Consider the following 16075-nt stretch of genomic DNA (forward strand, 5'->3'; position numbering starts at 1 on the left):
TCACTACGTAAATAGGAGAAAGTTACAATGGAGAACTCTCAAGAACACCCAAAACGGCACTACTTCACTCTCCCAGAAACCCAAAATCTCACACCCTTTACAACAAAGCGGGTAAGGAATATAAATACTCCTCCATCGGGTTGCCAACAAAAATGTCAGAGCGGGTCATTCTTTGAAACGGGTACAAGAATTCGAAACATACATAACAGTTTCTTTTACCCGGTAAGGAGTGTGTTGGTAGATTCCAAGATAGAAGCTTGAAGAGTGGATGTAGGACAGTATTGCGACTGTGCCGAACCACTGTACAGTTGGTGTATGCATTCTCTCTAAATCCTTCATATACATTTCCTATTGACTCCATAAATCAATACCAAACCAATATCCATAAGAGTATTCCATAACATAAATAGTTATTACAAGCACACAAAATGAGCTAAAAGATTTACAATAGAGTATCAAAGAAATCAAGTAAAATCAAAGGATTATTGCCATATGCAATTAACCTAAAATCTACAGACTGCTTGCTACCATTATGCGGTAATGTGCAATTTAATGAATCGACCTGCATGATTCTTAAGAAGGGGAATTAGGCCAAATGTTCTTGTTTATACTTCCATCTAGTTTAATTAGGCATCTCGATTACTGTTGCCATCATGGGTCCAAGTCAACAGCCGTGCAGCATACAAAGGGTACCCAGCTCCCTCTGGCTTTCCTCTTATCTTTCTTACTTTCTGGAAGCCTTGCAGGAGTATTCCATTCCTTCTCTTGGTCACCTTTGGCCGCAAGAGCGATGGATGCTTCAGGGGCCATCACTGGAGGAGAGGTCTTAGGTACGACCTTATTATCTTGTGCAGAGGCCTCATCATCCTTAGGCACAACTGTTGTTGCTGGATGTTCCTGTGCATTCGATGGCTTCTGCTTGCTTTCAAGGTTTGCTTCAACCAACAGACTCCTTAAAGGTGTATGTGGTTTCCCAGCACTCCAGTTACTAACTTTAGCAATGATCTCTTCATTCTTCTTCCTCCCTTCCGACTCTTTCATATCATACGTATGCGAAGGAAACCACCCAGCTTGCAAAGATGAAGAATTTGTCTGTTGTGGGTTCTGAACTGTCTGGATTTCAGATGAAGCTGGGAATTGGTCATTCCCTCTGCCAGGTTCAACCAAGGTCATGAAGGAAGGTGCATCAAATAAATCACTGTGACCAGAACGATGTCTTTCAGAAGTGCCATTTTTTGTCTCCCGGTTAGCTCTTTGATCTTTGTCCATTACTCCTGTATCACTCATTGCTAGTGTTTCAATAGCAATTCTGGCTGATTCTTCATTAGCATCTCTTGTGGAAGAAAATGTTGCATCTGCAAGAAACCCATAAATAGAATTTACTAAAGCATAGGGACTTTTTCTTTTAGCTTTTTTTTTTCTCCCCCTCCCCCCCTCCCTCCCCCTCTGTTCAAATACCAAGCTAGGCTTCACAATAAAGAAAAGGACCGATGCATGGGAGGGAGGTGGGACACAAGATCTGAAGGATCACAACAGGAGCACCTAGCTCAGAAAATCATATCATTACCTGAAACAGAGCCCCAATAGCCTTTCACACTATCAGTTTGGCTACTAGAATCAACAAAGACACCTGCTGACACAACTGCTGAAGCACTGGGATGTTTTTTAATATCGCTCACATCGTCATCTTGTAAAGGCCGATACTTAATCTCAAATGTATCTTCACCAAAATCTTTGGTGCTGCTCTCTTCACTGAATGTCTTCGTTAAATCAGCTTTTTGTGATTGGGTATTGGATGCTTGTAAAGTATCAGCAGAAAGGACCACTCTTTCATCTGTAGCATTTGTTGTGGAAGGGACTATTCCTTCTGAAAAAATAAAAAAAACATAACAATTTGGATTCAAACAAACAAGAAATTGATTTATGTCATTACCAGTATAAAAGAAAAGAACAAAAGACAACTACTGAAGCACCAGAATAGTGTTTATGATGATTGTTAGCAGCTTTATCTTGCAAAGACAGAGACTCCATGTCAAATTTATCCCCGCCAAAACCTGTGGTGTTCTCTTCAGTCCCTTTTAAGTTGGCTTCTTCTGCTCGGATATTGGACACGTGTAAAATTTCAGTGGAAAGGATTGCTTGTTCATTTGTAGCATTTATGGTGGAAGGAACCATTTTCTCTGAAACAAACAACAAAACGAGATAAGAGCATAAAAAATATTGTCCAACAGCCAATACAAAAAGTATAAAAATCAGGACTTTATTTCTTTCAAAATTCCAATTATTATGAATTATAATAGATAGTGTATCAATGAATGTTCTTCTCCAACACAACTGTAAAACCAATCACCCAAAGCAGAACCGGAATAACCTTTCATATGGTCAGTTTGGCCATCAGAATTGACCGAAAACTCTCTGTGCACAACAGCAGAAGCACTAAGCTGATGTTTAAGATTGTGATCACCATCATGTTGCAAAGATTGGGAATTAATATCAGAAAAATCCCCAAAAAGATCATTGGAATTGTTGTCTTCCACTGGGACAGAACTAGGAACCCAAGATTCAGTATTTAGGGCAGAAGCCATATGCTCATCATCTACTTTTATATCTTCATGAAGAGCTTCAGAAACTCTGGTGTTTGTATCAACATACTCAGCTTCACTTTCCAATTTCATAAGAGAAGAGTAGTCAGTACTCCTACTGATATCACCTCCCTTCGGGACTTCCTGAAAATCTTCACCTTGACGAACCTGTAAATCAGAATGAAGTTCTATTAAATTTCTCAAGTTTATTTGCTGATCAGACACAGTCCACTTACAATTGTATCCTGAAGAGAAGGTTCACATATCAGTAAATTCTTGTCAGATTCAGAAAATCCAGAAAGTGTATGGGGATGAGGCTCTATATTGGAGACATCAGCTGCAAATTCAGGGGCAATCTTAATGTTTTTTGAACAATTACCTCCCCAACTCCTTCGACAATATACTTCCCAGCTAAGTTGGAATTGTCAGTTCTATCCTTCTCTGGAAATTCAGAACAGTTGCTAATAGCATTGCTTGCTCCATCAACTTTGGCATCTGCTGAAGAAACCACGGCATCTCCACCTGCTTCAGGAATTACTGCAGGCTTTTCTGGAAGAATTTCCTGCGATATATCATGGTAAGACCGTAAGGATCATGGGATTCCTGCCTACTAATAGAGCTATCGATTTGAGTTAGCCTAGTATGGATAGATGTTATATCACTACTTACAGAATCTGGAAGGGCTTCCAAGCCATTTGACCCATTGCCTGTGCTAATTGTAGCCTTCTCTGGAAAATCATTGCTGTTAATGGCATAGCTTGCTCTATCGACTTCATTATCAGCTGTAGAAACTATGGCAGCTCCTCCTGTTTCATGAATCACTTGAGACCTTTCTGGAAGAATCTCCTGCGATAAATTAAGAGATTCCTGCTTTTCAATAGGAAAAACAATTTGCCCTGTATGAGTAGATGTTACATCACTGCTTAAGGCTGGAGGGGCTTCTGATCCATTTGACCCGTCACCCCTAATTGGAGCCTTGCATTCAGAAGAATCGGTTTTACACTCATTGAACCTCTCTTCAACCGTACTTTTGCTCACTCTCCCTTCCTGCTGGAGGTTTTCTTCAACTACTCGCTGACCTGAACAGGAATCACCTTCATCTGACTTACTTAACAGGAAACTGGAGTGATCTTCTTCAGAAGCAAGATTTTTAGGATGATCTTCCTTCTCTTTTATTACTTCACCATGTGCATCTGATGTCCCTGGTCCATGATCTCTACAAACTTTAATTGTTATATCAGAATGGTTTTCTGCAGGTATAACAGTCGATGTTGAAAGTACAGGTATCTTTTCATTTGGTTCTGCTTTCACATTGCAACCATCAACAGTCTCACCAGGATACACAACACTTACTTCTTGTGCAGAAGCATCTCTTTCACTAGTAATCATAGTATCCATAGGTTCAATGCCAACAACTTCCATGGGCCCTGAACAAGAATTAGAGGATGGATCAATTTGGGGTGTGACAGGTCCAGAGAGATTAGACAGCTCTTCCTTTATGTCCACAAGTCTATCCATGGGAGCATTGATTCTTGTAGTACTGACATCAGTGGTTACTCCTGCAAATTCATCCATTTGTTCTAACCTGGAATCTATCTCAGATACCTCCATGTTTGGAGCTTTACTAGGTGATGCTACCAGATGTGGAAAGTGTCCATTTGAATCATTATTTTCATTTTTCTGTCCTTCGAAACTTTTCCCAGAGTGCATCAAAGATCTGTCTGTCACATTACCAGGCTTGGTATTTGTAATCTCAGGAATCACATTCACCGGTTCATCAGGATTGATATTGGAAACGAAACTAGCAGAATTATGTCCATCTTCTCTTCCATCAACAGCTAATGCTTCAGTTTCCCTATCAGAAGAAGAAGCCAAACATTTATCCCCAATAAAGCTTGAGGCGTCAATTTGGAGCTGTATGTTGTTATTCTTCAAGTTATCACTTTCCAAACATTGGGGCTTTTCTAGCTGGCTGCTCTGCACTGGATGTTCTGATTCTTGAATAACATCTGCACATGAAATTCAAAAATCAGTAGTTTCCAATATCTGAAATGAATCATGATACAAAGAGGAAGCAATGTTCTTTCTGTTTTATAAGTCAAGAACTCCATCTCTGTCTAACAAATTTAGATTAAATAAGGTTTGTATAACCAGCCTCAAGAAAGTAAAGCTATGTGTAAATGTAATCGGGTACTCTAAGTCACCTATAAGAGGAACAGTCCAGTGAAATTTAATGGAAATCGAATGGTCGGATTTATAGACATAGAAGAATCCCACTTTTAGCAGGTTACCAAACCCAAAAAGAAAATAGAACCCAGAAACCGGAATTAATAACTACCAAAATTAGTAACTCAGATTTAGAAACTCAGAAATTTAGTAAGTAGAGATTTAGAAACTGAAACTGAAATTAGAAACATAAGGTTGATTTAGAAACCGGATATTGGAAAGTAGAGTTGAACCAGGATTTTGATATAGATTGAGAAAACTGAACTTTAAAAAGAGACTAAACATAGGATTCAACATATATATCCATAGAAAGATTAATTAGAACTGATTGGGAATTAATGAATTGATCTGGTGACTATGAATAGAAATAGAAACAAAACTAACTATATAATTGTAGGTTAAGAAATTCTAACCTGTTTCAAATGGAGAAGAGGGAAGATAGATAAGAGAGGATAATAATCAGAAATGCACCTAATTGACCTAATGAATCCACATTAGCCCACTTCCTAAGTCCACAGAAGTAATACTTTTGAATCTCACAAGAGTATGCTTGAGATCCAAAGACCACAGTAGCAGCCAAAGCCTTTCTTCATTCATAAATTCGTGGGGAGGACCGCATCCCTTACATACTTGTGACAAAGCTTGACCTCAACAACCAGAACCTATGAAGAAGAAGGAGAAGAGCACAATGGAGATGGAGAAGAGGAGGGAGGGTGAGCATGATAGGAATAGAATGGAATGCCTCTATCATGGACAGCCTCTCCCTTATATTAACCATGTAACCACTAACCAACTCTTAGTAGGAAACCTACTAAGAGTCTAATTACAACCAAAACCTAACTAAAGTAAATAACAATGACTAACTTAGACTATGTCTCAACTAAGACTTCTCCCACTCTCAACTTAACACTAACTCTCCCCCTCACAGTACAATATTCAACAATACTTATATAGAACAGTGCTAGACAGACCCAGACTCGAAAAAGGGAAGGCTTAAACCAATCCTGAACTGACAAGGAAACTGAAATAATAAGGAAAACAGCTTGAAAACAAGACAGGAATTATAGTACCTACTCCAGCCCGACTACTGGCAACATATTAATAATAAATTGAAGAAAATAAAATCTTAAATAAAGCCCATGATTACTGGTCCCTTGGGTGAACCAGAACTGAACCACAGGTTCAGGAAAAATTTAGAAAACTGGTTCAAAGTTGGACCAGAACAAACCACAGGCCAAAGTGGCTTCCTTCTTCTCTTCCTTTTGGAATTCCACATCAAATCTCCCCGGCTTGGAAAAACTCAAGCTCGAGTTTTGTAGTGGCAAAGAATTAATACCGCAGGTGTAGCATGATGTTCAGTCTAAAATAAATTCCAACTGTTCACAAATAATGAGAAGAATATCCGCAACTTGTGGAACCTTCTCATCGAAAAAGTGTAACAGTATTACGAACTCTATGAATTCATTGGGATGCTGCGATTCGAATTCTGAGATACCTCAAGAAAGCTCCAAGTCGTGGTCTACTCTACACTGATCATGGTCATGGACGTGTTGAGGGATTTTGTGATGCTGATTGGGCTGGTTCTCCTGTGGATAGGAGGTCTACCACTGGGTATTGTGTCTTTGTGGGGGGAAATTTGATGTCCTGGAAGAACAAGAAACAGCCAGTAGTAGCAAGATCTAGTGCAGAGGCAGAGTATCGAGCTATGGCACAGGTTACTTGCGAGCTGATGTAGATGGAGCAGTTGTTGACTGAGTTGAAATTTACGAAGGAGTTACCTATACAGCTGTGGTGTAATAATCAAGCTGCTATCCATATAGCTTCCAATCCTATGTTTCATGAGAGAACGAAGCATATAGAGGTTGATTGCCATTTTGTTTGAGAGAAACTACAAGAAGGTTTTATTGCTCCACAACATGTTCGTACAGGGGAGCAACTTGCTAATATTTGTACTAAGTCCTTGGGAAGTGTGAGAATTGATTACATTTGTAACAAGTTGGGCATGATTAACATCTATGCTCCAGCTTGAGGGGGAGTGTTAATGTGTTTTGGGTACTGTTCACGTGAACAGTATCAAAAACAGTACCATACACTATTCATGTAAACAGTACCATGAACAGTACCATACACTGTTCACGTGAATAGTGTACAGTACTGTTCACGGTACTGTTCGCGTAAACAATACCCAAAAGCACATTAACACATATAATAGGGCATTCTAAGTCACCTAAACATTAGGGTTTAGAAAATTTCAAGTAAGCCAGAATCGCAGGGATAAAGAACCAGACTAGCACAAGAGAAATTCAATAACTCAAAGAAAACTCATCAGTTGGATCTGAAACTCAGGTTGATTGATCAGTCAGCTAAGAGGATCAATTCAAGGAAATTTAATGGAAATTTTATGGTCGGATTTATAGGTATGGAATAATCTCACTTTTAGTAGGTTACCAAAACTCAGACAGAAAATTGAAACCAGAAACTAGAATTAGTAACTCAGATTAAGAAACTCGGAAATTTAGAAAGTAGAGATTTAGAAACTGAAACTGAAACTGAAATTAGAAACATAAAACATAAATAGAAAATAGATTCGGAAACCAGATTTTAAAAAGTAGAGTTGAACCAGGATTTTGATATAGATTGAGAAAACTGAACTTTAAACAGAGACTGAACATAGGATTCAACATATCAATCTATAGAAAGATTACTTATGACTGATTGGAAATTAATAGGAAGATTAATTAGGACTGAATGGGAATTAATAGAAAGATATATTAGAACTGATTAAAATTAATGCAGCTATTGATCTTGTGAATAGAATAGAAATATGAACAAAACCAAACAGACTAGAGATTCGCAGGTTCAGAAATGCTAACCTATTTCAATTGGAGAAAAGGGAAGATAAATAAGAGAGGATAAAAATCAGGAATCCACCTGATTAACCTGCTGAATCCAAAGCAGTTCACCCCTGAGTCCACAGAAGTAATACTTTTGAATCCCACAAGAGTAAGCCTGAAATCCACGGGCCAAAGTAGCAGCCAAAAGCCTTTACTCATTCAAAAATTCATGAGTAGAGCCTTAGCCCCTTACATACTTATATAGAACAGTGCTAGGCAGACTCAAACTTAAAAAAAAAAAAAGAAAGACCTAAACCAATCCTGAACTGAAAAGTAAACAGAAACTGATTAGGAAACTGAAATAATAATAAGGAAAACAGCTTGAAAACAGGACAAGAATTATAATAGCCTATTCCAGCCTGACTACTGGCAACATAATAATAATAATAATAATTAAAGATATTAGAGTCCTAAATAGAGCCCATGATCACTGGTTCCTTCTCTTCCTTCTGCTGAAATTCTGCATCAATATGATGAAAAAGCATCAGGTACAATGCAGTTACCCAAAGGCCAATTCAAAGGCCCATGAGAAATGACAAGGGAAACATTCTCTTTTTCCCTTTTTCCTTGTCGTACTTTCTATTTTGTGTTTTGACAGTACAGTCAATACATGTTATCCATACATTATCTGGTTGTTAGCCTAGCTCATACAGCAGCCCCATGATAGAGGTTTTTTGGTTAGTAGGAATTTTTTGTACTATACATGTAGTAGCAACTTAAATTTGGCATGATTACTTTGGGTGGCAGATTTTTTTTTTTCTTCCCCTCTTTGGGATGAATTCTTGAGATTGTGACTTTAGTTAGAAAAGAAACCTTGTTTTTTTCTCCTAGTCCTTTAAAAACCTTCAATTTGTTCCACATCACTCCTCGCTGGCACACCTGGTAGACTTTGATTTTTTCTCATCTCTTAGTTTTATTAACAGATAGATATTGTTGTTGATATTAAAAACCAAAAGCAGGGGGCCTGCTGATATCACAAAATTTACACCAAGACTCCACTAAATTATTTGGTTGATTCACTGCAGTTCTGATATAAGCATAGGGGGGAAAAGAAAAACTCTAATACAGGTCCACATTGCTAAATATAACAACATGTTCACAGGATACATGGTGCAAGCAGCAATTGGTTTGATGACATAAGAAATTCCCATATCAATACTAACCCTTTCCATTGTTTTTATAACCACAATGAGAAAATGAAAATCGTAAAATAGTGAACCAAGGTCAGTGCTAGATGCTCAAACAATAGGGGAAAAGTCTATTTTTGTTTCTCCCTTTCTTAGCAGTTACACGTAGCTTTCATCAAGTTCTGAACATTGACAATACAAAACAACTAGCATTACTTTCAAAGAGAAAAAAAAATTTTTAAGGAAAAAAGCATCATCCTCAAAGACCAGAAGACCTGTTATAAAGCCTTCACCTTTAAAAGTTCCATTGGTCAAGTCATAAGTTCTCATGTGCAATTTCAGTGAATGTAGTGTTGTTTTACACACCTTGATTAAAGGAACAACGTAAAAATCAGCCCCTCTCTAAAAACTATATTTTCCTACCAATTTCCGCACAGCTATGCAACTCATAGGAAGCAGAGATTGTCATTCATCGATAAGAAATTTAAAATAGGTTGAATATCAGAAAATAACAGTAATAATCACCCATACATAGATCCTGAACATAACACTTGTACTGCTTGAATTTTCTTTCCTAATTTCCATTTAAAGAGATGGTTCCAATGATCACCATGTCTTCCTTTCTTCCAGGATTGCAGGAATCATATTCAGAATGTTAATTGATCATCAAACTCAGTATCCAGAGTAAGCACTAAACAGAAATGAATAAGCCAATTCTATAAATTATTTGAAAACATAGGTAAGTAACATTCTGTCAACTGTCAAGTGACACTAACCTCCTTTCACATTTACTTCTGGGTATTGATTACCCTTGGCCACAACCGTCTCGATTGTAGGATTAGTCTCAGTATCCCCGAATTCCGTAACAGCATCAGAGAATACTTCCTCTTCCGATCTGTTCGACTCTAATCTTTGAATTCCATGTTTCACATTCTCATTGCTCTTTAAATCTCCCAGTTCTGAATTCCATGTAGTCAAATTTCCGCAACAATTAACAACTAGTTCAAGGATCAAGAGCAAGAGATCAAAGAAGATTATGTTCAACCAAGAAATAATATAAACTCAAAATTCTAACCAGAGCCCTTGTGATCTTCATCTGAGAGTTGTTCTTTGTTGGTTAGCTTATACCCTTCTAGAGTCCCGCAAACCTTCTTGTGAGATCGTCTTTGTTTTGCACTTGGATGTGGGTTGGGGAATGACCAGCCGCATTTGTGACAAATGTGAGAGCCATGATTCTCATGTCCTGCCAAAACAAGATAAACCCATGAAAAAACTCATAAAAAGAAAGCAAAGAAACAGAAACCCATGAAAAAGTAGAAATCTAACCAGTTGTATGATTCTTCTTATGTTCATGGTTGTCCATCTCTTAAACCTGGGAAACCCAAGTCAGACAACTCAAGATTCAACAAAGAAGAGGAAAAGGTAAGGCAGAAAAAGCCGGAACAAGTCTTTAAAAGATCAAACGAAAATGCCCATCAAGACTTCGAAAGACTTCAAGAGTTTGCGTGCCTCTAGGTCATGATCCGTAAAGCGTTACGAGATAGAAAGAGTAGAAATGAGAGCTGCTACTCCATCCACATTCCACAGTAACCGATCTTCTTCTTCCCCTATTTCTATTTTTTCACAGTAAAATGTTATTCTGTTAATCCTCTCTCTCTCTCTAGAGTTACAGAAACAGTGACAGAGTGATGATGATAGCGGACTATCAAGTCCACCACGTGCGCACGTTATCTTTTTCCTAAATGTCTGCGTGACTATCGTGCACCCGTCAATCTACCTTCTCGCTTAGCGCTCTCTCTCTCTCCTCTCACTCTTCTCGATCTTCCGACTCTTATAGTCTCATGTCCCACTTTCTTCGCTCTTCGCAGGACCGGGCGAGAGGGACAATCGGGTATGCATCTCGCACAACTTTATTTCCTGTTTTACATAATCTAGACTGTTAATAATTTATCCGGTTAATTATGGACCCCACATCCGAACATCTCCAGAATCTAGGTCCGATACTACTGGGGGCCCCACCGTAACCAGTTGATTTCGGTGTTTTAATGAAGTATTGGATCTTTTATATCGTATTAACTAAATTAACCAAGTCCTGTCACCTTCTAGAAAAAAGAAGGACTTTGAGAGGTGGGGGCCCCGTATAGACTTTTGTTATCCTTCGCGTTATCAAGTACTCGTCGAACACGGAGTATTCCTGTACTCACGCTATATACACCGTTGGATTTATCAATAAGAGAAAGATCTATCGATCTACTGAAGCTAATGATTCCACGTGTATGGTCCAGGTTGGAGAAGGAGAGGTGGACGGTGCCAATCGCCATTTAGTTCTTACCTAACCTCATATCTAGTGTGTCAAAATCAGTTTGATTGGAAAGTTTGGATTAGAGTGAAGAGACTTGGGGAACATTCGGATTACGGAAGTAAAAACCTTGCTTTTGCTTTGGTTTTGGGACTTGTTCGGATGTTCCCTTGGGAACGGAACGGAACGGCACGGAAAGTTGATAGATGAAGAAGTATGTCCTGTCCTGTCGGCATAGAAACCTAGAACGGTCAAAATAACGATCCGGGACACGTGGCATAAGGTTAACAGATCAACATCATAGGTCAATGCTTAGATAGGTCCGACATCATAGATTCTCCCGATAAATTATACATTACAGATCAGATGGTCAAAAATCATCAAATGACTCACTCGAAATTATTATTTTAATGCTCAGGAATCTTTACGGTTTAATGGTGGGTCCCTACCATGCCGCTCTTTTAAAAGGAAAACAAAATATACCTAGAGGAGCTGAGACTGTGAGAGTGTCTGTACATGTGGTCCTAAACTTAGGTTGATGAGCATTAATGATGGCCCTCCCTTCTAGTAAATTTAAATATAATTTTAGGGGAACCGGGGAAGGATCTACAAGCTGCCCACATGTATTGGAATAAAAGGGTGTTCAATTCTAGAATGAAACCGTCAGATTAATTAAAATCGATCGGAGAAACCGAATCAAATTGAATGTTTATCTGTTCGGTTTCAGTTTGGGTTTCCTAGAAAACCGGTACAAATCAGAATCAATCAGATCAATCTAATGAATCAATTGAGATCAGAAATTCGAATTCAACCCCAAAAACTAGAGGGTTGACCGTAGTGCAACCGTGAGGTTACTGGATTGTGACCAAGTGGTCATGGGTTCGAATCTCAAGAAATACTCTCTTCACGAAACGGGGTAAAGCTATGTACATTATGGAATATGCTACAAGTTTCCTATCGTCGAAGATGTACCAACAACTTTACTTCATCTTTCTCACACCAAATCGGATGGACTTTGAGATAAGAGGGGTGGAAGAATCAAGTTTCGAACATCCTAACATTTTTCTGGTCAATCAACTAGAAATGGTTGATCCAGTGAGGCCTATAAATGTGTAGTGTGGTCACTAAGTTTGTTACCAAAATTATGGCTAACTGCCTTCACCCCCTTCTCTGATGTATTATTGTTACTGCACAATCGAACTTTGTTGCAGATCTAAGACAACATTTACACTGCTCACGAAGTGCTCCATTGCATTAAGAAGAGGAAGAAGGGGGAAAAAATGCTAATTTCCATTAAGTTGAAAAAGAAAAAAGCCTTTAAAGGGTTAAGATTGAAATTTTTTTGAACAAATGATATTGAGGATTGATTTCTATACTAAATAGGTTCACTTAATTATGCCATGTATTAGATCATCCTCTTACAAATTGCTCATCAATGGTACCACTTGCAGAGAGGTCTTACCCACAAGAGGGATCCGTCAAGGGGATCCCTTGTCGTTGACGCTATTCATTTTATGCTCCCAAAACATTAAGCTCTATCATTTCCAATACTAAAAATGATGGCTTGGTTTAGGTCATCAGAATTAAAAATCATGGGTTTGCAATTATACATCTGTTTTCTGCAAATGATTGCCTCTTGTTGTTGGAAGCCAACCTCATCCAACTCTCCTCCCTCAAAGATTGCCTTGATCTCTTCTGTCAAGCAAATGGTCATGCTGTAAATTTGAAGAAATCCTCACTCACTTTCAGGTCAAACACGACAACAAGATTCAAGAGGTGGTTCTTTCGTGTGCTGAAAATCCCCTATGGAGATGGCCCTCAAACATATTTTGGTCTGATCTTAGTGCAACCGGAAGGTTGCTTGATAGTGACCAAGTGATCACTGGTTCGAGTTTCAAGAAATAGTCTCTCCGCGAAATGGGGTAAAGCTATGTACATTATGGAATATGCTACAAGTTCCCTATCATCGAAGATGTACCAACAACTTTACTTTATCTTTCTCACACCAAATCGGATGGACTTTGAGATAAGAAGGGTGGAAGAATCAAGTTTCGAACATCCTAACATTTTTCTGATCAATCAACTAGAAATGGTTGATCAAGTGAGGCCTATAAGTGTGTAGTGTGGTCACTAAGTTCATTACCAAAATTATGGCTAACTACCTTTACCCCCTTCTCCCATGTATTATTGTTGTTGCACAATCGGACTTTGTTGCAGATCTCAAACAACATTTACACTGCTCACAAAGTGCTCCATTGCATTAAGAAGAGAAAGAAAGGAAAGAAAATGCCAATTTCCATTAAGTTGAAAAAGAAAAAAAGCCTTTGATAGGTTAAGATTGAAATTTTTTTGAACAAATGATATTGATGATCGGTTTCTATACTAAATAGGTTCACTTAGTTATGCCATGTATCAAATCATCCTCTTACAAATTGCTCATCAATGGTACCACTTGCAGAGGTTTTACCCACAAGAGGGATCCGTCAAGGGGATCCCTTGTCGTTGACGCTATTCATTTTATGCTCCCAAAACATTAAGCTCTATCATTTCCAATACTGAAAATGATGGCTTGGTTTGGGTCATCAGAATTAAAAATCATGGGTCTGCAATTATACATCTGTTTTCTGCAGATGATTGCCTCGTGTTGTTGGAAGCCAACCTCATCCAACTCTCCTCCCTCAAAGATTGCCTTGATCTCTTCTGTCAAGCAAGTGGTCATGCCATAAATTTGAAGAAATCCTCACTCACTTTCAGGTGAAACACGACAACGAGATTCAAGAGGTGGTTCTTTCGTGTGCTGAAAATCCCCTATGGAGATGGCCCTCAAACGTATCTTGGTCTTCCATCAGATTTTGAAGTATCTAAAGTTCAGGTATTCCATGATATAAATGATAAATCTCTTCACTTATTTCAATCATGGAAACACCAATCTCTCTCCCAAGCAGACAAGGAGACTCTACTGAAATCCAATTCTCTCTCTATATTAATGAAGTCATATACTATCCCAACACTGATTTATGCATGCTCCAATGGGTTCTAAGGTCTCTAACTCTCCTAGGTGTGGCGAACAATACTTGAAGGGTGCAAAGTTCTTGATGTTGGTTTGATTTGGCAGATGGAAACTGAAGTTCAAATCAGACGTTGGGATGACAATTGGGTGCCTTATACCCCAGGATTTAATCTACATCCCCCAAATTTCCCACTTACTTGGGCTGCGGATATTATTGATCAGCCAAACAGGAGATGGAACACTGATCTCATCGAATCTACCTTTCACATTGATGACCAGAGAGCTGTTATTCGGATCCCCCTATCCTTGTTTCCAAAGGAAAACACGTTGCAATGGGAAAGAGCCAAGAATGATCAATTTAGTGTGAAGTCGGTCTATCATTTGCTTTGCAATATGGTGAACAATAGACAAACTTAAAGAGCTTCCATATCTTGGGGTGGTAGCACTAATTTGGATCGATCTCCTAGTTTGTGGAATAAAATTTGGAATTGCAATACCTTGCCTAAGATAAAAGACTTTTCTATGTTGAAGTATTTTCAACATAATAGGTTTGGAAATAGTCCCACGTCGGACAAGTGAAGAAGATTTCTTGGGTATAGTTAGTGAAGTGTTATGCATCATTTACATTAATAAAAAGGACTTGTTACTGTGTATGTGCGAGGACATTTTTCTGTATGCGCACATGCGTGTGGAGGTTGTAGATGTGTTAGTGGTGCACACACTTAGCATTGTTATGTTTTGGATGGTTTAGATCATACATTGACGATCTAACGATCCAGATTCAAATAAGAAAAGGTTTATCTATTGGGAACAGGTGTCGGGTGTTTTCTGCTACTAGCTTTTTTGTTTTCCTTTCTGGCATCAATCTTGATTCTGTTTATGCAATCCATAGTCAAGATAATCAACAAAAACGTTGGGTTTCATTGTATCCTGGGAGACGATTCGTCAGCAACCTATTTTTTTTTTTGTTTTTTGATGAGAAAGGAAAAGATAGATTAAGTAGGACAATAAATTACATCGCCTGTAACTGTTCCCGAGCAGGCATTTCTAGCCATATTTCTAACTAAAGTTAGACAGAACCTATCACAATCCATAGTAAACTTTACACCTTGGGTATGGTTAGATATATATAGAAAATCTGTAAACAAAAACCACGGCCACGAGCATTTGGTTGGAGATGGAAGAGTATCAGTAACCAACTTGTGATCCACCCACACTTCTTTAATCTTCAACCCAATGCAAGCCTCTTGATCATAGCCTCTGCGGATCGTAAAATGAACAGCTACTAACTTTGCAGTGTTAGGGAGAGTTCCTATATCAAAAAACTTTAGTCTGCCATCTATCAAAAAGACATAGGACCATCCAGTTGTAGTTAGTCCTGTTCTAGAGTATCCTGCACATATTAAAACAGGGAAGTTAAGAAGGGGTATGTTTAAAGACAAAAAAGAAATTGACAAATCATCACAGTTATCGGTTATAACCAGGGATGGAATGGTGGGGGAGATATTTAAATCAGAAATCCATTTTTGAACATTTTTCAAGACCCAAACTAGATCAGGCAACTCCAAGGCCGTCAACAACCTATTTGCATCTTGGAGTAGGGTTGAATTACGTCTTAAGGAAAGTGACTCTATAACGCACCCTGAAGACTCAAGCCTAGTTTTCTCCAACAATTCTCTGGAAAACTTACGTTGGAAATCTAGCAATCTGAGCAACTTTGTTTCAACGATGAATCTCGCTTGATCCACAATGCCAGCGGTGTGGAGCCCTGATGGAAAATATTGAACACGATATGTTTTTCTATAGCTAAGTGAAAACTGTGTGGTTCGGTATTCCTTTAGCCTACATTGCACCAACTAGTGGACCTTCCTATTAAGATGTGGACTCAAGGGTGGGAAGCCTTATCAGTTCATGGAAAACATGAATGGTGCAGATAC

The 16075-nt window shown here is 38.5% G+C and overlaps 1 protein-coding gene across 3 annotated transcripts; it reads right to left on the bottom strand.

Moving 5' to 3' along the window:
- Window positions 1-391: 391 nt before the first annotated feature.
- Window positions 392-10368, bottom strand: LOC122668025. Of its 3 annotated transcripts, none has more exons than XM_043864551.1 (9): window positions 10156-10368; window positions 9905-10072; window positions 9606-9788; window positions 3252-4591; window positions 2962-3144; window positions 2356-2750; window positions 1974-2185; window positions 1568-1867; window positions 392-1355 (listed from the first exon to the last, which is right to left on the bottom strand). In XM_043864551.1, exons 1-9 carry the CDS (start codon window positions 10190-10192, stop codon window positions 652-654), a joined length of 3522 nt encoding a protein of 1173 aa, XP_043720486.1. In that variant the 5' UTR covers window positions 10193-10368; the 3' UTR covers window positions 392-651. The 3 variants fall into 3 exon arrangements, with proteins under 3 accessions (XP_043720486.1, XP_043720487.1, XP_043720485.1); XM_043864552.1 differs by having other exon boundaries at window positions 1974-2180; window positions 2372-2750; window positions 9606-9797; XM_043864550.1 differs by having other exon boundaries at window positions 9606-9797.
- Window positions 10369-16075: the final 5707 nt, after the last annotated feature.

The sequence above is a fragment of the Telopea speciosissima genome, chromosome 7 (assembly GCF_018873765.1).
Source record: "Telopea speciosissima isolate NSW1024214 ecotype Mountain lineage chromosome 7, Tspe_v1, whole genome shotgun sequence".
Lineage (NCBI taxonomy): Eukaryota > Viridiplantae > Streptophyta > Magnoliopsida > Proteales > Proteaceae > Telopea > Telopea speciosissima.

Coding starts and splice junctions, on each gene's coding strand:
- LOC122668025 (XM_043864550.1), bottom strand. CDS start 10,192: ATGGACAACCATGAACATAAGAAGAATCATACAACTG. Junction 9,798..9,904: donor TGAAGATCACAAGGGCTCTG/GTTAGAATTTTG, acceptor ATTTGACTACAT/GGAATTCAGAACTGGGAGAT. Junction 2,186..2,355: donor AAAGGTTATTCCGGTTCTGC/TTTGGGTGATTG, acceptor TTTGTTGTTTGT/TTCAGAGAAAATGGTTCCTT.